The sequence below is a fragment of the Rhinolophus ferrumequinum genome, chromosome 11, assembly GCF_004115265.2.
Source record: "Rhinolophus ferrumequinum isolate MPI-CBG mRhiFer1 chromosome 11, mRhiFer1_v1.p, whole genome shotgun sequence".
Lineage (NCBI taxonomy): Eukaryota > Metazoa > Chordata > Mammalia > Chiroptera > Rhinolophidae > Rhinolophus > Rhinolophus ferrumequinum.
The window spans coordinates 11,219,014-11,241,410 of record NC_046294.1 but is presented as its reverse complement, the minus strand read 5'-3'; the positions used below and the strand labels follow the sequence as shown (position 1 = coordinate 11,241,410).

The 22,397-nt window shown below is 39.5% G+C and overlaps 1 protein-coding gene across 1 annotated transcript; it reads left to right on the top strand.

Annotated features, from left to right (window-relative positions):
• The first annotated feature begins 21,099 nt into the window (after positions 1–21,099).
• LOC117030927 (olfactory receptor 9Q1-like) lies at positions 21,100–22,035 on the top strand. The gene has a single exon (XM_033121183.1). The coding sequence runs from the start codon at positions 21,100–21,102 to the stop codon at positions 22,033–22,035; it is 936 nt and encodes a 311-aa protein (XP_032977074.1).
• The last annotated feature ends 362 nt before the right edge of the window (positions 22,036–22,397 follow it).

Genomic DNA, 22,397 nt, shown 5'->3' with positions numbered 1-22,397 from the left:
TATCATGTCTGGGATTAACAGTCGAAAATCATGCTTATCATACAGTTGCATTAAGAGTCCAGATCCTTGCTGCATTATACACCTATGAAGAGACTACCGAGGCTGATTGGTAATAAAGCTCTCAAATGCTTTATTCTGTAATTCCCAGCAATGGGTATACCGGCCAAAAGACCAGAAATGCGTGCTCAGTTGCCAAGGTGGTCCCACCTTCATGGCCACAGTTCAGTGGAACCGGGGAAGCCACCTGACTCAAACTGGGCTATTTTGAGACCCTTTTGCAGGCATTTGAACTTGCAACTATGAATGCAAGTTCTAAGGAGCTGGACTTATATTACTTGTATGCACGATTGGGAGCTGTCGTTGGCCTTATCCTGCCATGTGGACCGAATTGTGTAGGAAACAATTCTTCAGGGGTAGAGAAATATGAAGTTGATATGTAGAGAGAAGAAGAGATGAGAAATGAAGAAACATTGCCTGGGTTCTGGATGGCTTTTCAGGAGATGGGCTCCCTGAGTTAGACTACATACTTGCCAATGGGTTCTGTGAGAATCCCAGTTCTTACTACAAATCTTTTCTTAAAAATCTTCAGTTCATTTCAGTTGGTTTCTGATGCTTGCATCCAAATACCTTTACTAGTACAAAAATTAGGAGTAAAATGTGCAAAATCAAACTTTTAGAAAAAAAATGTGGTATCATCTGAAATAATGTGGGCACTGGGGTGACCTCTCTGTCCTAGGATGAGAAACTGACATTCATTCCTTGTCAGTGCTGGCAAAGCAATTGGTGGCCTATCACCTGTTATCACTTGGGACTCAGACCATGTTCCCACAGAAGGGGAGGGGACCTGTTGACTAAGTATCAGGATATGAGAGCATTGGTTGCTCCCTGCAGCTTTTGGTAGACAGCAACAGAATAGAATTCTTGTCTAGATGTCCCACATGAGAAAATACGGAATCAACGTAGCTGATATTATGGAGGTCCAGATCAAAAAATTAATCTTTAGATTGGTGATAGCTTGGAGGATTTGAGAAATCTTTAACAGATGACATTCTCCCCACCTAAACCTGTAACACATCTTCTTATCACAGGCACCGAGCCAGGAGCCAAATCATGGAGAGAAATATGGGCTCTGAATTACTACGTAGAACTTTCAGTTTCTACATGGAACCCTTTGATTTATATCCCGGAGAAACAAGATAAAAAAGCAGTCCTTGAGGAAGGACCCTAACAGTTATTCTAACTCTCTAACTGTGTAACCTGCTAACAAGCCATTATTGTCATCAGTTGCCAATAACAATAAGTCATAGTAAGTAAAAATGTCCTAAGTTCCCTGAGAAAATCTCCTTTCATCCTTTAGAAATATTTTATTTTATTCAAATGTGTTTTATGTAATGATACATAAAAAGAGTATCATTCTAATGACAAGTTGTCAGGGTGGTACAACTTGGGGTCTCTAGCCTGCAACTGTACTAAAGATGTGGTTAGTGAATACATGCTATTAAAATTGTTTCAGGAACAAGGAGTCCTAAAAATGCAGGAGTCCTCTAATGCAGAGCCTTGCATTACTGCAGCTGTCTATGCCACCCTCTGGTAGTTGGCAAAGGACTTTCCTGGGACTTTGTGAAAGGTAAGGCACTGAAGTGAAGGGTGATTTAATTTTCTGGCACTGTAAGGAGTCAGGAAAGGCAAAGGAGTCAGAAAAACATTTACAGTGCCAGCTACTAGTACTAAGAAGGTAATTTAATACGTTTTTTCTGAAAAGTATGGTATAAGAAAAATGAAATGATAATTTCTGTAGTTTGAGCGCTTCCTATAACACTAGGAGATTCTAATGACATCTCCATTAGGCAAATGACCTTAAGGAACCTTCTTCCTCCTTCCCAGCCTTTGCCTGTATTACTGCTTCAGAAGAATGGGGGAGAATCACATAATCTGTTCTTCACAGAGCTCTTCTGAGCATCAAATGGATGGGACATTGCTCTGAAAAGTCCAAAGTACTCTGTAAATGTTAAGAGCCTATCATTTTTTCTTTCTTTGCATTTTTAATCAACTAGAAGCAATGAAGTGGAAAGAAAGTAAAGGGGCAGCCTTGGTCAGAGTTTACATAGGGCTGGGGGGGGTAGACAATAAATATAATAAGTAAACGATAGCTTATTTTAGAAGGTGATACTTCCTCTGGAGAAAAATAAGGCAGGGCAAGGAGAATAGGGAGTTGGCAATTTTACGTGACAAGCTTCAGCCCAAATGCCACTGCCTTGGAAATAATCTGCCCTGAATTTCTATTCTGGTTTGGAAATGACTGACTATGTATATGACAATTACAATCAAATGATTAATTAATGGCAGCCTCTAAAATTCTTGAAAGCAGAAAATATGTGTGTGTGTGTGTGTGTGTGTGTAAATTTCAGCCCTGGTCTCTAGAGCACCTTCCACAGTGAAAAATGACAAAATGACTGAATGTGCAGGTGGCTTCCACCTGTCCCACCCCTGGTCCCACCTTTGTCACAGGAGTTTCTTCCTGACCTTGTTCCTTTCTTTTTTTTGCCTGGACATTTTGAGACTCATAAAAAATGCTTGTGCATCAGATGCTAAGAATAATTGCCACGATTTCTCAGCTGCAGAGAGTTGGCAAAGGTCATGCCAACCTGCAGACTGCCAATAGCTTCTCCCTGCAATGCACTTGTCCTACTTATTTTTCCCCTCAGGTTTCTCTTGTGTTAAAGATTAAAGGGAGAAACTTGATGAAGCACCTGACCCCAGGAGGGCAAACTGTGGCTACAATGGGCCTTGTTTTCCCTGGGTGAATAGGTGCCTATTATACCATCTCTGGGTAAAGCGTGTGTGTGAGGGGAGCCCTGTATTTACGAAACATCTTTCTCCTAGGTCACAGCTGGTGAGGGTGACAGAGCGTATGACTCACGTCATTGTTCCAGATGAGGAAATTGGACCCTGAGAGACAGGTGACTCCTCATGGGACACGTCAGAACCAGAATTCAGGCCTCCTCAACCATTGTTAGTGATGGCCCAACAGGACAAATGCTTTTAGAAATGGGGAGAGAAGAGAAACCTTTTCTATTCCCACATTAAAGGTGCTATTTGCATGTAAGGAACCCCCAATATCAGCAATAATATCTCCTCGGGGACCCAGGTCAGCCATTGATAGGATACAACAGCCCTGGGGCGGAACACACCGCTAGAGTCTTCTGCTGGAGCCAGGAGCCCACAGACACAGGGTACTGTGCACCTTGCCTGTGCTTGTGTGGGGTGTGGTGTGGGGGTGAGGTAGGGTGGACATACAGTAATCACAGGTAGGTATTCGTGGGGAAAGGGAAGGAGAAAGAAAAGCTAATCCCAAGATTAAAACCCCTCCAGCTTCCTGTCTTTGGGTGGCTAACTCATGACTATCCTCATGTATTTTTTGGGGAATGTAGGGGGGTGGAGAGGATGAAAAAACAGCTGAGGAAGTGGAAGCTTAGAGAGATTAAGAGACTTACCCAGGAAAGTAACAGCTAGCCAAGGAAGGTGGTGGGGATGGGGCAGGTTGTGGGGATGAGGACCCAGGCGACTGGCCGCCCGTACAGTGCTGTTTCTCTACACCCTCAGTCTGACATTACATCAGCGGAAGAGCAGAAGGTCAGGAGCAGAGAAAGAACAATGAACAAGCAGGGAAAGAGGTTGTTCGGAGAAAGGCGAAGTGGGTTTCAGGTGAGGAAACTGATCAGGTTCCCTGGTCCACACCATCCCAATGCTGCCAAATCCCATTTTTTGTTTTTGTTTTCACTTGTCATGTGCACAATGGTTCAGTTTAACACTGACCTTGCTGCCCAGGTGCTTCCAGCAATTATCAAACGTTCTCTGTGCAGCCCCACACCAGAAGTGTGCCACAGCTTACCTTAATTACTTAGCAAAAATTCCTGCCATCGTCACTTGTCATGTTGTATGATTAAACAGTTCCTTTTGTATGCTTGTTTCTTCTGCTGGACTCTCACTTCCTTGCTGACCCTGGACTAGCCCAGGGATGATCTCACCTCAGGACCTTTGCACTTGCTGTTCCCTCTACTAGAATGCTACTCCTCCAGATACTGTATAACTTACTCCCTTGATTCCTTCAAATCTTTGCTCAAATATCACCTTCCGATGAGGCCTTCGTGATCTCCCTATTTGAAATGGCAAACAACCTGATGCCCTTTACTGCTACATTTTCATGTATAGCGCTCATTACCGGTGCCATCTGACATAATACATTTTTCTTTTGTGCTTTACGTTTTTGTCACTGCACAATTATGTAAGTTCACAAGGCAGGGCTCTTGGCTGTGTCCTCAGTGCCTGCAACAGTCCCTGGCATATGGTCAGGACCCAGTAAATACCGTATTGAGGAACTGCATGATGAGGGCATGAATACACTCTTTCAGGCTGGACACATTCATTACAGTTCCGGGTACCTAACACAGGCTCGATGTCTGTGGAGTGAAAGAAGGCAACTTTGTTTCTCCCAAGGGTTCTGTTTCAAACTGTCCTGATCATTTACTATTACCTCCTGTGGCTTCATGACTCCTGATCCCTTTTGTGAAAGGACTGTTTTGGCAACGTTTCTCCCACCTTCAGGGCCCTGGAAAAAGTTTTGTGCACATTATTGATTGAGCTTGTCTCTGATTCCCCAAATCGACTTAAGTTTGCCAGTTGCTTGCTCCTGTGGCACTCTCTCAGCTCTCTTTTGAAATACACAAACCACTTATTAATATTTGTTTTTTTCCCAACGGAACTTCCCTGTTTCGGTAGGGCAGGCCCCACGGGGGCCTTGCTCACTGCTGTGTCCCACGCTTCCAGTGCACCACCTGACACTCAGTGGACAGAAAATGAGTATTTGTTGACTGAAGGAGTCAGGTATTGTTAGCAGTGCCAAGGAGAGATTAAAATGTGTTCCTTGACCTCAGGCACCCGAGTGAGTAACGCTTTAGGGAAATCCCCTCCCCGCAAATGCCACACTGCACACATGTTTATCGAAATTCCTTTATCTGAAGATTGGATATTTTAAAAATTATGCACCTCCTGAGGTTCCAGGATGGAACATGGGAATGCTGCTGTTTATTCAGCACTGGAAAATTACAAATCACAACCCAGATTTCTCTACATTTAAAAGTTGCTTCTCTTAAGTTTTTCAACTTGTAGGAAAGAGCAGAGATGGCGAATCACCAATATGCCTCCTTGGGTTAACCAAATAGTAGTAGTAGCAGTACTATTACAATAATAATGATAATAATAGTTACTCACTTCATTTGTCCTAATAAGATCTGATTAAATGCATTGAATACGAAGCCTAGGATTCTCAAATATTTTTGTTAGCATTTTATCGATTCCCATGATTTATGTATTTAGGTATTTAGTCTCTATCTTTTAAATACTTTATTACAACAAAATAATACACTTTTTTGTTTTAATAAAATTAAAGGATGTATAACTGTATAAAGTAAAAAAGGGAGAGTGGCTGCCTCCTTTTCCCTCTGCCTCCCAATCTCATTGCCCAGAGGCAACTGCTACTACTTTTGTATGAATCTTTTTATGCCTGTCAAATATTTATTTACTATTTTAAAACAGAAATTACGTCATATTTTAAATCATCTTTCACAACTTTTTATTTTTCCTTTACATTATGGATATCCTTGTAACTTATTATTATTATTATTATTTACTAATCCTTAATCATTTTTTTTATTAGTTTCAGGCGTACAAAACAGTGTAGTAGTTAGACATTTCATCCCTCACACAGTGATAACCCCCTCTCCCAACCTACTGCCCCTCTGACATCATATATAGCTATTACAATTCCATTGACTCTATTCCCTACGCTATACTCCACATCCTGTGACTATATATATATATATAGTTGACATACAATATTCAGCTTCAGGTGTACACTGCAGTGGTCAGGCATCTGTACCGTCCATGAAGTGGTCTCCCTAATAAGACGTGTCCATCTGACACCCTACATAACCCTACATAATAATCTTTACGTTATTGATTATATTCCCCAAACTGTCTTTCGTATCCTGTGGCAATCTTGTGGTTACCAGTTTGTGCTTTCTAATCCCTTCCCCTTCTCCTTCACCCTCATCCCCCACCCATCGAGCAACCCTCAGTTTTTCTTCTATATCTCTGAGACTATTACTGATTACTTTGCTCATTTATTCAGTTCTTTAGTTTCCACATATAAGTGAGATCATATGGTATTTGTCTTTCTCCGTCTGACTTATTTCACTTAGCATAATGTTCTCTAGGTCCATCCATCTTGTTGCAAATGGTAAGATTTCATTCTTCTTTATAGCTGAGTAATACTCCATTGTATAAATGTACCACAGTTTCTTAATCCAGTCATCTACCGATGGGCATTTTGGTTGTTTCCAAGTCTTGGCTATTGTGAATAGCGCTGCAATAAACATAGGGGTGCATATATTTTTTCGGATCAGTGTCTTACATTTCTCTGGATAGATACCTAAGAGTGGAATTGCTGGGTCACCAGGTAGTTCCATTTCCAGTTTTTTCAGATACCTCCATACTGATTTCCATAGTGACTGCAACAATCTGCAATCCTACCAACACTGAGCAAGAGTTCCCTTTTCTCCACAAGCTTGCCAGCACTTGGTGTTTGTTGATTTATTGATGATAGCCATTCTGACCGGGGTGAGATGGTATCTCATTGTGGTTTTTATCCTTGTAATTTGTTAATTGCAGATATGCTTTCTTCATAATAAAAGACTGCTTGAGTTCCACTGTACAAATATATTCTTATTTATTCATTCATTCCCTTAATTCCTTCCAATGACAAACAATGTTGGAACAAACATCTTTGAAAGTAAGTAGTTGTGCCCTCATGTTCAGCATTCTGAGGATAGATGGTTCGAAAGAGAATTGCTGATGGATTTGAGCTATGTCGGTTAGCCAAGCTGGAGCCTCACTTCTCACAATTTCTTTCCTTGCATAGTTTTGGTTCAGTGTGGGCCACAAGAGACATTTTGCATGATTTTGGGAGAAGGAAGTGAATGAAGTAGAAACCATATTCCTTTTAGGCTCTAGAGATTGGTGCAGAGCACCAGGGGGTTGGGGAAACGGGGACTGATCGCTCACATACCTTGTCACTTACCTGCTGTTTCACTTAGTTGCCATGGGACTGTACCCAGACTACTACCACTTCAGCTCCTGCCAGTCTCCCCCAAAACTTCTCCAACACCTGGGCTGTCCTTCTCTACCCACATTTTATAAAAATATTCTCTCATATTTTTATAAATAAAAAATAAGTAATTTATTCATATATAATTTATTTTTTGATGTAGTATGCCAATTGTCCAGATTCTATTTATTGGTTTATTTACCCATTAATTCAACACTTCACTTTCATATCATATTCCATATTTACTTGAGTTTTTGTTTTCAGTACTTACTTTTTTGTTCCATAGATACATTTTAACCCTGTGGTAGTATTTAACTTAATTTCTTTAATTTCTAAAATTTCGAAATTTATTTTGATATCTGTTAGGGCAAAATATCTCAGTCTTTTTCAGAAATTTCTTTGCTTTTCTTGTGTATCTGATGTTCTAGATAAATTTTAAGATCAACTTGTCATGTTTTATTAATGTATCAGTTATAGTAACTCATTGGCTTAAAACAATAAGCTTTTATTATTGCTCGTGAGCCTATGGGTCAGGTAACTAATGTTTCTGATTTTAGCTGGAGAGGCTTATGCAACTGTGGTCAGCTCTGGATCAGGTGGTAGCTTGGCTAGGTTCTCTCACATATTTGGGGTTGGCTAGCTCTAGGCTGTCCTTGGCTGGGACAACTGGGCTCTGCTCCATATGCTGTCTCATCCTCCACCAGGCTAGCGCAAGCTTATTCACATGGCAGTGGCAGGGTCCAAGAGTCAGAGAAGTGTACAAGGTCTCTGGAGACAGCCTCAGAACTCAGAACACCATCTTTCTACTGCATTCTATTGGCCAAAGTCATAAAACAGGCAAATATTCAGAGTGTGGAAATAGATGCCACCTCGTGAAGCTGCCATCACATTGCAAAGGGCATGCTAAAGGGAAGGAAGCCATCAATTGGGGTCGTTAATGCAATCATCAGGACACAACCAAACATGAGCGAAAAATTCATTGGATTGGACTTGCGTTACATGATAGATTTAACTCTATGAGAACTGACATTTTTACATTACTGAGTCTTCCTATCCAGCAACATGGTAATTTTTGCCCATTTATACATGTCTTCTCTTATGTTTTCTTCAGGTTTTATAATGTTCTTTATATTATTGCCTATATTATAGGGTGGTACATTTCTTATTAGGTTGGTTCCTAAGTAGTAATTATATTTTTTGTTATTGGTTTGGATGAAATCTCTCTTTCATTGCATTGTCTAAGCAGTGTTGTTCAATAAAAATAAAATGCGAGCAATGAAAGTAATTTTTTGGTAACGTTATTTAATACAATATGTCTAAAATACAATCCTTTCAACATATAATATGAAAATTAAGATATTTTATATTCTTTTTCCATATTAAATCCTTAAAATCCAGTGTTTATGTTAGAATACATCTCAATTCTGACTAGCCACATATCAAGTTCATAATAGCAACATGTGGCTAGCTGCTACCATAATGGACAGCATGGCTTTAGTCAGTTATAGCTATATTTTAAATGTTTTTCTTGCATATAGACATCGCACTGAAATCTTTTATTAATTTTTGGTAATTTTTCAGTTGGTTCTCTGGTTTTCTACATTGGGAGTATATAGCACATAGATTATAACACTTCACTTAAATTTTTTTTTTTTTTTTTTTTTTTTTTAATTTATTGGGGTGACAATTGTTAGTAGAATTACATAGATTTCAGTTGTGCAATTCTGTATCACATCATCCATAAATCACACTGTGTGTTCACCACCCAGAGTCAGCTCCCCTTCACTTAAATTTTTAATAATTTATTTTATTTTTCTAATATGTTGCTCTGGTTACGATTTCTAGAAAAATGTTAAATAATTACTGTGAGAGGCAGCTCTTTTGCTCCATATACGATGTTAATGGAAATACCTCTATTTTTTCACCATTCAGTATGGTGTTCACTGCTGATTTCTGAAATACAACTTTCCTTATCATCATAAAGTCAACTTTATAAGTAGAAGTTTACTTTTATTCCTAATTTTCAAACTTGTTATTTTTTTGGGTTTATATTTTTAAGTAAAAAATAAGTGTTAAATTTTGTCAAATACTTTTTTGGCATATATCATGATGACCATGTGATCTTCTCCTTTAATAAGTAATAAAAATAAATTACATTAATAGACATCCTAATGTTGGACTATCCTTACATCCTTGGAAGAAATCCCAGGTTTATTTTTTTACACCAAGACTCACTTTGCTATTTTTTTATTCCAAATATTTTGCAATTGAATAAATAAGTTAGATTTCTGTATGATTTTAGTTTGGTGTGTAGATATACTATTTGATTCTGGTTTTCTATATTAGTGTTATGTCTGTAGAGAACTCAATGTTTAAATATCACAGGAATTGTCTGTTCCTTGCAGGCTCCAAAGAACATTAGTATAAAAACTATCATATTCTTATGTCTTTGATGGGGGTAGGGCTTTGACTAGTTCTCAACTCGGATGGTGTATTGAATTTTCTGGGTTTTTTGTCCTAGTTCAATGATTTATATTTTCCTAAGAAATAAAGCATGGCATTTAGATTTTCAATTTTATTGTATAAAATTATATAGGATATTCCCTTATAATTTTTATTCTACACTATTTTAATCATCTAGAAAAACAAAGAATATTCTGATGGAGACTTATTTACCCACCATCCAGGTTTGGTAAATCTTAACATTTTACCATATATGTTTAATATTTAAAAAAATAAAACAGCAATGATATTCTTGAAACCTTTGTGTGCCCATCTCATCTACTTTTCTCACCCTCCTCCAGAGGTAACCACTATCTTGAATTTGGTGCTAATATTCCCACACATGTATTTATATCTATCATGCATATTTATGTCTCCATAATAACCCACAGTTTATTTGTATTTATTTTAAAATTTCACATCTATAGTGCCATAATCTCTATAATGTTCAAATCTCTAGCAATTTGTTCAGCATAATTGTTTTGAGATTTAACCATACTGATGTACATATCTCCAGGTCATATTTAATTTTTTGTCCATCTATTATATATGAACTGTTCTTCCTCATAATTTAAAATTAACTCTACAAACTCTGCTTTTCTCATTTGTCAGTACTAATGGCATTTATTTGTTTGTTTTCTCTCTTTTTTTAATCCAGTGGGCTGGCAGTATGTTTTCTATTGTAGTGATCATTTCAAAGGGCCAGCTCCTGGTTTTATTTATCAGATCCATTTAAAAATTTGTCCTGTAAATCATTACTGTCTGCTTAGTTTTTTTTTTTACTTCCTTCTAGCTTCTTTTGTGTGTATATGTGTGTATATTTGTGTGTGTATGTGTGTTAACATTTGCTTGCAACCTGTTTTATTTATTTTAGTTTGTCCACATCATCTGATAAATGCATTTACAATTATAGTCTTTCCCCTTCACTGTTGTTACTACAATTCATAGGTCTTAATATATACTTATCAATGTCAGTGTTTTCTAAATAGCTTGAAATTTCAGGATGAATTCCACTATATCTTATCTTGAGTGTAACTGGCTGTTTCAGTATGTCAAAATGGTTGATATTCTTTTTGGCTAGACCTTTGGTAATTGCTGTGTGCCTTACACTGTGGTCTGAGAATGTGTCTTGTATGATTAATTAACATTTGAATCTAGTTTGGTTGGGAATTGAATTCTAAATTCAAAATCATTTTCTCTGATTTTTATAGACAATTTTTTTCCTTTGATTTCTGGTATTCAATAAAGCAAATGAAAATTTGATGGCAGTCTATTTCTTGTTCCCTTACAGATCTTGTTCCCTTATAGATCAACTTGTTTTTGTTGTTTGTTTTTTTCTCCTCCATTAATGTGTAGTATACTCATTCTATCTTTGAGTCTAGAAGTACATCTTATTTTCAATATTGTTATCAGGATTTTCATTAGCTCTCTGGATCTGAAGGCTTAAGACATATTTTTTTAAGGTCTAGGAAATTTTTTTCTTATTTCTTTAATTTTATTATCCTCTTTATATATTCTCCTTGAGCTTTTATTGCAGATGTTTATCTTTTGTGCCTCTTAATTTTTTTTCATGACTCTTGTCACTCCTGCTGGCACTTTTACTTTATATTGTAGTAGGTGCAATAGTTTTATAATTTTCAGTCTCAATACAGGTATGCAACAAAAATAACTTCTTAAAACTTCATTTTAACTGAACTCAATCTTTAAACTCAGTCAAAATTCTCTCTCCTTATCATTGCCTTCTTTCCCCTGGGAATGGTCTAAATTCCCAGGGGTTTTTATTTTATTATCAGTAGGACAGTAAGCATAACTAGTAATTCCCTCTGTTCTTCCTTTATGCTTGTATTTGCTGCTGTCCATGGCCAATCCATGGCGCCTCTCTCTCTCTCTCTCTCTCTCTCTTTAAAATTATAACATTTTTTAAAATTAGTTTCCGGTGCACAAAACAATGTAATAGTTAGACATTTATCATTTATATCCCTCACACAATGACCCCTCTCCCCCGATCCACTATCTCTCTGACATTGCATGCAGCCATTACATTTCCACTATCTCTATTCCTAATGCTGTACTCCGCTTCTTGTAACTATATATATATTTAAAATTGTAATTGACATTCATTATTGTTCAGCTTCAGCTTCAGGTGTACAGTGCAGTGATAAGGCATCTACATCATCCCTGAGGTGGTCTCCCTAACGAGACAAATGTCCATCGGATACCCTACAAAATCTTTACAACATTATTGATTACATTCCCCAAATTGACTTTCGTAACCCAGTGGCAATCTTGTGGTTACTGACTGTTTTCTAATCCCCTCACCTTCCCCCTTATCCCCAACCCCCCTCCCAACTAGCAACCCTCAGTTTTTCCTCTATGTCTCTGAGACTGTTTCTGATTAGTTCATTCATTTATTCTTTTCTGTAGATTCCACATATAAGTGAGATCATATGGTATTTGTCTTTCTCTGTCTGACTTATTTCACTTAACACAATGTTCTCCAGGTCCATCCATGATGTTGCAAATGGTAAGATTTCTTTCTTCTTTATGGCTGTGTAATACTCCATTGTATAAACGTACCACAGTTTCTTAATCTAGTCGTCCAAGACTTCTCTCTTAAGAGACATACAATCTGCATTCTCTTTGTATGGCCCTAAAGCTCCTTTGGCTTTCCAGTCCTCTCATCAATTTTTATACTGAGGTGTCAGGATGGTGTGAAGTTGATCTTGGTCCCTCTACCTTTGTTGGCCGTTGTTGGTATGTTGTTATGCTGCCATGCTGGGTGCAGAGAACCCCTAGAAGGCTTGCCACTACCCTAGGAAGTAAGGCACACTGGTATCCTCTCATTCAGTGAGGATAAAATGAGATGGGAGCTTACATGACCTACTGACCGCTCTGGGACGCATTCAGGGTTGTGGTGTATTGGACCCTTTTTCTTAACGACATCTATGTACATCTATAATCTAGTCAGAATACCCTCTGATTTTCTCCTCTCCTTCCTGTTGATAACATCTTTTATTCCTTTTTAATAAGAAAATGACTCTTTATCATAATGTAAATTGTAGGTTCATGGTATAAACTCTCTGTTTCTTGTCTTCCACGATTGCTTTTTGTATTAAAAGATCCATTTGGGGGAATTTCAAAGAAGATCTTTTAATTTTCAACATAGTCTTTCACAATTACAAGCTTTATTGTCAAAGCTATTATTTTTTTTTTAATGCATTACAAATTCTACTTAGAAATTCAATTGCTTCTTTGGTCCAGGATGTATTAGGTTGGTGCAAAAGTAATTGCAGCTTAAAAGGTTAAAAATAATTGCAAAAACCGCAATTACTTTTGCACCAACCTAATAGTAGGCTTGCTCCTGGAGGGAAAGTGCATAACCAGTAATCATTGCGTCCTGCGTCATGGAGGTAAAACCAGGGCTCTAAGGAATATTGGGTATTGGGTGGGGGAATTAATGGTGGTGCTGGGAAGCCAGTGCGTAAAATCCCCAAATATTACTTGACTGAAATTAATGTTTCATCTCTGGAAACACTAATTAGATTTTTATATGTGTCCATGATTATTTTGTGGCCATTGTCAACCCCTGCTTTATGCCACCATCATGACTCCCAGGATATCTGGCAAAAGCTGGTGACAGCATATTTCAGAAGGCTTGACAAACGCAATCCTATCTCCCTCGCCTTCCGTGGCCCTCATCGGTTGATATCATTTTCTGTGATTTCCCATTGCTGCTGGCACTGACCTTGGTGGAGAGCTTCCTCTAGCAGCTGCTGCTATATAAGATTTCTTCTACTACATATGATCTGCTCTCTGTATGATTCTGACCAGACTAGTTGTGATCCTGTTCACTTACCTGTGTATCATCATGGCCATCTAAACATCCTCAAATCAGGCCACCAGGCTAAGACCTGCTCTACCTTTGCCTCATTTATAACTGCAGTTGGTTGATCTGTGGAACTTGAAGTTTAATCTATGTATGCAATGATTTAGTCAAGTCCCTGGAAGGGAAATAGCTGTGACTGTGTTCTATACACTAGTGAGACCCAGGCCGAACTTTGTGGTTTTATAGACTGAAGAACAAGAAAGTGAAGGAGGCCCTAAGGAAAGCTCTTAATAAAGCCAAGTTGTACTAATTATCTTCACAGCTCTGTAAAATGCTTATTGAAAACCTCTTCTGTTGTACTAACCATCTGGGCTCTCATTATCATGTGCAAGTGTTTACAGCACATAACACAGAACCAGGCCCCAGAGGTAGAGAATCGTCCAGTAAGGAGTTTCCCATGAAGCTTGCCTCCGGGGAAAGCAATGAAAGACAGAGGCAGAATGTCAACAAAGGAAAAGTTCACATTTTAATTGGGAGAAATACTGATAAAGACTGAACTTAAATTATGTAATGGCAACAACAGGGAAGGTTGAGATCAGCGGTGACATTAATATTGAGCCAGAGAAGAGTAAAACGTGACAGACAGATGATGAGATGACAATTGCACAAAGGATTTATGAGAGCTACCACTATAAGAAAGAATGCTTTGTGATCTCTGAGGATAATTCCTTATGTGTTTAGAAATATTACATTTTGTTTGGATGATTTATAATTTTATTTTTAAGTGAGAAATTACATGTGAAGTACTTGGCTTGGCACACATGGGCACTTAGGGCCATTTCTGTGGTCATCACAATTATTATTAGTGGGTTATACATTCATTAAAACCCAGATACAAATTTTACTGCTGTCTTAAAGTAACCAGTTGGTTTGAACTCTACAATGTCATTGAATGTATAAAGATTCATATAGGAAGTAGGAAGAAAGGTTGACTTTGGGAAGTGGTCTGGGAAGCACCATTTTGATGGTGACTATCAGGGTACTTAGTGAAGAGTGGCTTTACTTTCTCTCATTCATTTGATTTCCTCTGTAACTTTATGAGGTTGGTACTATTATTCCAATTTACAGATGAGGAAGTTGAAGTACAGCAACATTATACATGTTTTCCAAGATCACACAGCTAGAAAATGATGGAGCCAAGATTCCAACCCAGATAGCCTGATGCCAGAATCCATACTCTTAACCAAAACTTATAATGTCTTCTCTGTGGCAAACTCTAAGTGGTTAGAGAATGCTAATTGAAAGAGAAAAGGCTAAAACAGAAGTTATCTGCATTTAGGATTAAAGTAATTTTGGGTATGAAAAATATCGAATGGTCATGATATTTTCTAAGACCCATGAATGAGGGACACTCAACTAGGGTACTCTACCCCACCAGGGAGTAGATTAATGGCCTAACAAGGCACGTTTGCTGCCTGAGGATAGGAGAACATAGCAATATTTGCCCAGGAGGAGCTCAGAATTTCTGTGGACCAGTTACGGCCATATACCTACTATTCTTCCCCTTTTCTAATGGGTGTGTTTACGGTGGTAATCCTGCCTGGTTCACCAATCAATATATGTTGGGTGTTTGTTGGGCAGGTAGATAACTTGCCTTTTTAGTTTAGAATTCTCTAAATCAAGGAGAGCTGCGTCTGGACTGATAGAGATCACAAGCTCCTAGACTGATCCCAATGATGTGATTTGTTGAAGTTTGTATGTGGGGGTCTTAGGGTAGTGATGAGTATATTTTGCATGTGGTTGGGGGTGGTAGGACATGAGTATTTATGGGCAATAGGGAAGACTGGATTATCGTTCAGAAAATATTCACTCCACTCCTCTCCCACTGCGAGCAGAATATTTCCCTGCTCCAGCATATTGATTTTGACCATGTGACTTTCTTTGGCTGATGGACATTAGCAGACCTGATATAAGCAAACGCTTGAAATGTGCTTTGGTAATGGGGCTTTGCTCACTTGTGCTTCTGCCATTGATAGAAGAGTAACATGTCCTGGATATCTGGCTGACCCAAAGATGATGCGAGACATATGAAACAAATCAGCCACCAAGCTCCAGCATGGCCAAGCCCAGCCGAGATAAGCCAAAGCCTGGCTGACCCATAGACCTGTGAGTGTGAAAATAAAGGCTTCTTGTTGCATGTCACTGAGTTTGTGGGTTTTTGTTACACCACAGTAGCTAAGTCAATGTTCCACGGTCAAATACTTTTGAGAATTGCTGCATAATATATACTTCATTTCAGAGATTTATACAGTATGCGTATGTTATCACACTAACATCTCCAAGAAATTCTTTGGAAAAGACAATTGTTTAATGTCATTTAACCCAGTTTTCCAGATGTCTTTGAGCATTGAATCCTTTTTTAGTATGCTAAAAGTAAAAAAAAAAAAAAAAAAATTCATTCAATCTTACATGACCTAGTTTTTTAAATCTAATTTCAACCTAATTTTCTTCTACGAGAGAGAAAAATTCCTCTTTGTTGAGGAAAACACCTTAAAGGGCATCTTGATTATGAAATTTAAGAACCTTTAATGTATGGTCTAAATGGAAGATATTTAGATGTTAAAGATATAGATTATCATGGATAACTGTACATAAAGAATTTTGAGTCTTTTTTAGTAGATTGAATTGGAAGACTGGGGACCTGGGAAAAGAGAGATATAAATAAAAGATTATCCCAGTAGAGAAAAAGATGGCGTTTATGGCAGGCGTAAGGTAAGGTGAGGAGCAGCCAGGGACATAATGATATAAATTATTTAATTCTAATTTCCCCTTAGTCTGTGAACCTTCTAAGTTTTCTATAATATCTGTATTAAAAGTGTATTTCCCAAACAAACAGTGTGTTCATTTTGCTTTAGAGAAGGAAGAGAAAAGAAAAAAAGGCCACGCTTGGCCTCAGGTGTTGCTGGGTAGGGTGAGGAGTCATGGGAAATGAGCACAGTGTAAATAATGCTTTAGCAGACGCAGGGAAATGGAGAGCCATGCAAACGCGATAGTGAGCCCTTGAGTGTTCTCAGAAATTTGGGGTGGATTCTAGATGTGATCCTGCCCAAAGGATGAGGGATGTGGCAGAGACTTTAGCACAAACATTTGTTTGCAGAAATATCTGTGTGCTTCTGTCCATTTTCTAGGTCCTCTACAGTTATGTTGAGGTCATGTGATTGGATCCTGGTCACTGGGATGTGTGTGAAAGTGAGGCAGACCACTTCCAGGCCCGGTCCTTAGTGATATTTTACATGATCTTTGTCTGATCTTCCCCTGCAATAGCAATCTTGAAGACCACCTGTTACAATGACCTAGCTATGAGATGGAAGAGAACTAACTAACCCACACAAGATTATTCCTGGGTAAAATAAACTTATTGTGTCAAACCCTGTGATTTTAAGATATTTTTAAAATATAGCATAGCCCAGAGGCCTCACCTCTTCACCCAATGAGCTCTGGCGTACATGGGCATGGTTATAAAAATATGTCCTATTGGGCTGTGACCCAGGCAGAGTCTATTAGCAACCAATGCACAGAGCACAAACAAAATTTCTGTGCTCACTAAGTTACTGTATGACCTTGGGCTCTCATCAGAACAAAAGAGGAGTCCTGTTATCTTACTCAATCCTCAGGGCTCTTGTGAAGGTAGATGAAGACAGTGCTTTGAAATGGTGCTTTGAAGGATACTCTGCAAGTATGAGATCTCTTAAGTTGACCTTCCTACATTTTCTTTTCTTAAGTAGAGGGAAGAGAGAAAAGAAATGGAATATCCCTATATGATTAAAAGGTATTTGTTAACCCTGTCTCCTGGAAATCCTTTGGTCTTGCACTCCTTTTTCAAGCATATCTCCTAGTACCAGTGCTATGCTGAGATATGTTAGAGATGGAGGCAAAAGAAAAATCAATGGTACTGGTGATATTTATTTCAAATGTTGATGTTTTGTTCATCATAATGTTTTTGCATTGATTATTTTGATTTTTTAAAATATTGCATTATTATTTACCCTGTTTACTAAGGCTTTTGGCCATCTTCACTGTTGTACCCACGGCAAGTGCCTCACTCGCCTCACCCTAGTTCTGGACTTGCCTAGTACCATCTTGTGCTGCGGCCAATGTCTCACTCATTGTCCCTGGAATAGTCCCTGGGCTCTCCTGCTCCTGTGAATTTGCTCACACTGGTCCCCTTTCCTGAAGAGCTTTGCCCATTATCCCCCCACCCTGACCTCCATCCAAACTGACTGTCACCTTGTCTGGGAAGCCATCCCTGATCTACCCCAACCATAAGGAATCTTGCCCTACGTAGAATCCTCATGGCCCCTTACCTACACCTTGCTTAAGTGTTAAGTATTTGTTATATTGTAGGATGGATAATTATCTTAGCTATTAGGTTGCATATTCCTTGTGGACAGGCTTTTTTTTGTTTGTGTTTTCTTGGGGGAGAGGTTTGTTTCATTTTGTATCTCTTGCTCCTTGTTTAGAACTCTTAGCATAGTGATGAACTAATGAACTATGCAGTCTTTCTCTTGTTTCTCTTGATTGTCAAAGAGAACAATTATTCTGTTCTTCCCCATCTTCTTTACTTCCTTTTCTAAATTGAGACATGTTGAAATTCAATGACTTGACAAAACGCCTATGAATTTGGGGCTAGAAAATACTAAAGTGTCAAAGATGGAGAGAGCTGGCAAAGCCTGTGCCAACAAGAAGAACTTGCCAATTTCTTCTCCGGGCAACAACCCAAGTTTTTGTTTTCTCTGTGGTTTCATTTGCTTTTAAAGAGAAGAAGAAGAAGAGAGAAACAACTGATTGCCAGGGAGGGCAAACTTAGAAGACACTGTGTGTCTGTTGAGGTCTCTGAGTAGAGTCCCCACTGTGCCCTCCTGGATAATGTGAACCATGGACTTGTGTTTACAAAGCACCCTTCTTTTATGGCCACACTGGCGAGGGTGGCAATGGGCACAATTTCTGTTCTGATTGGAGAAGTTAAGGTCAGAGGCATCTCATTCCTCAAGGGACCATGCAGAACTGGGATTCAGTGCTTTTAGACCCTACTCAGGGGGCGTGTCTTAGGGCTTTGGGAGTTGGGACTGGGACCAAGTGCCTTGCTGAGGATCCACATGAGCGATAATTGCTTTTTCTTAGAGACCACTTTAACCATCGACTGGGGATTTCAGAGCAATCTTCTGTAGCAACTATTAGTGTCTTCTCCAAAAGAGAATTGCATTGGGGCTAGGAGCCCATAGGAAGAGATTTTTCTCCAATCTCTGCTCAACTGAACAAAACCCAGGGTGAGGAATACATCTTAACCAGATTTACCAGATCAGAGAAACAGGAAGAGAGAAGAAAGTGCTTGACACACCAGTATTGAGAATGTTATAGTTTTGGGACTGACATTCAGGCAGCTAACACATTGTTCCTGTGTTGATTCACTCTGTGTGTGTGTGTGTGTGTGTGTGTGTGTGTGTGTGTGTGTGTGTGTGTGTGTGTGGCGGGGTGGGGAGTGTAGGAGGGGAGATACCGAGGCCCCAAGAGATCAAGTAACTTGCTCATCATCATAACTGAGCAGGTGTGGGAAGACAAGAGCCACCCAGACCCCCTGTTGCCCAGGGCAGTGATCTCCCCCCTACAGCCTTAGGGTGCTTCAACAATCAGAGAAAGAGAAACGATCTTTAGAGACAAAGGAGGATTAGTGGACAAAGAGAGAAGAGGACTGGCCAGGTGAAGGTGAAGTGGAATTCAGGTGAGAAAATCGATATGGTTTTCTTGGTTTATGCTCAATTCAGATCACCAGGTCCAATTTCTTTTATTTATCATTTTCCCCAATATGTCAGTCCAACACTGGAGTAGCTGCCAAAGTCAAATGCTTTAAAGATGATCAAATATCTTCTTTATCCTGCCGCATTACAGCTCTGCCAAATGACTTTCTATCCATTAGCACAGAAGTTTCCATCAGCCTTTCCATCAGCCTTCAGATATGAATAGACTGCAGTCCTGGTATCCATGCTTGCCAACTTAAAGGTAGACATTTCCTGAGTCCAGCTGGGCTCTTGGAGTAGACACGTGATACATGTAAAATCCTTTTATAAGATAGATAGTGCATCTGTGTGTGGTTTTGTTCCTAATGACAGTTCCACCATTTACTAGCTGTGCAATGTTGGGTATGTTACTTAAACTCTTTCTGTCTCAGTTTCCTCATCTGTAAAATGAGGATAATAAAAGTTCCTACCTTATAAAGTGGTTGTGGGAATTAAATATTGATATATAAATCATTTAGCATTGTTTCTATCTATGTGTTTCTATTATTAAGGGCAAGGTCAGTTCTTATAAAATCTATTTCTGGTAAACTAAGAAGCTCTAATTAAGACAACAGCTTTCTGTTAAGTAAGGACATTGATAGGTTGAGAATGGAAGGGTCAACCCGAAAATGTCTATGACTTTTGTGAATGTTGATGATTTTAATGAGTTCTTAGACTTCAGTCGTTTTTTGTTTTTAAACATTTTCATAAAAATAATCACTTGAACATTTGTAGAGTTCCTTTCCCTTTGCAAGGCACTTCATAGCTCATTTGATAACTTCATTCCAGTAAAACATATTGAACCCTTACGATGGCACATACACTGTCGAGGGAAGACAGATTCATGAGAGACTTCTTGTGGGAAGTACCATCTGAGCTGAGGTTTGAAGCTAGTGTAGGAGCTGGGCAGGACCTACTATAGGAGCTGGGGATGGGAAAGAGAAGTTGTTTCAGCAAAAGAGATGGCCTATGGAATGCTCAGAGATGTGAGAGGAAATGGGGAATTAGAGAAGTTGCAAACAATTCATTGTGCCTGGAGAGAAGTGTGGGAAGGAAGAGTGTGGCTGTGAAGAGTGAGAAGTAAGGAGACATGAGGAAGTAAGTAGGGAAGCGCTCATGGAGGACATTCCCTGACATGCTGAGGAGTCTAATTGATATCCTATCCTTGACGGGGTGCCATAGCTGGATTTTTAACAAGAGAGTGAGACGTGACCAAATTAAAGTCTTAGAAATATCACTCTGGATACAATGAGGGGCAAGAATTGGCAAGAAGCAAGTCTGGAGGCAGGAAGAGCTGTTAGTTACATGACTATTGTTTTGATCCAGGTGAGAGATGAAGAGGGTTTGAAATAAGGGAGAAGCTGTGGTTACGGAGAAAAAGGCACAGTCCTGGGATGGATATTCCCGTGGTCGGCAGGACCCTATGTATTATCAAACCCTACAGGAGCAATAGAGAAATTTTGGTTAAGAGTGGTTATCTGAATTGCAGGGGCTCACACAGTTAGTTAGCAATAAAGGTGGGAGATTATGGACTCTTACTCTGAGAATGTTTACCTGTATTGGTTTTACCGACATATTAACATGACTCTATGTCACAGAATTCCCTTGAAGGTAGGAACTAAGACCAGTAATCTCTGAAGCCCCACACAGCACCTGGAATATTTTGTCCATAGTACATGTTCAATAAAATGAAAACTAGAAATTCAGGTAAGTTCTATTTATAGCTTCCTAACTTGCTTCTTATCCTAGCTGTCACAGGTACATCTGGTTTCATGGCAGAGAAGAACCTCACCTTAGTGACCGAATTCCTCCTTGTAGGATTCACTGACTCTCCCGAACGGGCATTCCCTCTCTTCCTCCTGTTTCTGTTTATCTATCTCCTCACCTTGTTGGGGAACTTGGGCATGATTAGCCTGATCCGTGTGGATCGCCGGCTGCACACCCCAATGTACTTCCTTTTGAGTCACCTCTCTTTCATGGACATCTGCTACTCGTCTGTCACTGTACCTCAGATGATGGCCGTGTTGTTGGAGCTCGGGGCAACTTTATCCTACACACGCTGTGCTGCTCAGTTCTTTCTCTTCACCTTCTTTGGCTCCATTGACTGCTACCTCCTGGCCCTCATGGCCTATGACCGCTATGTGGCTGTGTGTCAACCCCTGCTTTATGTCACCATCATGACGCAGGAGGTCCGTTTGCGTTTTGTGGCTGGAGCTTACATTGCTGGTCTCTTCAGTGCCTTAGTGCGGACAGTCTCAGCTTTCACTCTCTCCTTCTGTGGAAACAATGAGATCGACTTTATTTTCTGTGACCTCCCGCCTCTTTTAAAGCTGAGCTGTGGGGACAGCTACACCCAGGAAGTGGTCATTATTGTGTTTGCCATTTTTGTCATCCCTGCCTCCATGGTGATAATTTTGGTGTCCTACCTGTTTATCATCGTGGCCATCATGCAGATCCCCTCAGCAGGAGGCCGGGCCAAGACCTTCTCTACCTGCGCCTCCCACCTCACCACTGTGTCCCTCTTCTTTGGCACCCTTATCTTCATGTACCTGCGAGATAACTCGGGCCAGTACTCAGGGGAGGATCGAGTGGTGTCTGTGTTTTACACAGCAGTGATCCCCATGTTGAACCCCCTCATTTACAGCCTGAGGAACAAGGAGGTGAAGGAGGCCCTGAGGAAAATTCTCAACAGAGCCAAGTTGTCCTAACCATCTCCAACCCCCGACGATCCTGAGAGTCAGTCCCTCTGCAGTGCCAGCATTCTGGACACTTATTAATTATAGCACGCTCAATGTTTAAATGAATATGTCATGGTACAAAGTATAAAAAGGGACCAGAACTTTTAGTTCTAGAGAGAGAAGGGAAGAAAAGGAGGAGGCAGCCTGAGAAGAGAGATTGGGGTGAGAGCTCTAACTCCCAGGACAAATGACAAATGGGTCTGAAATTAAATCCTGTGTAATCCAGATGAGGCACACTTTACAGGTCTGTGACTATAAAGCAAGATTACATTTTTTTGCCAAGTTTGCTATGGAAGATTTCCATTATATAGAAATGTTGAAAATAATGAACC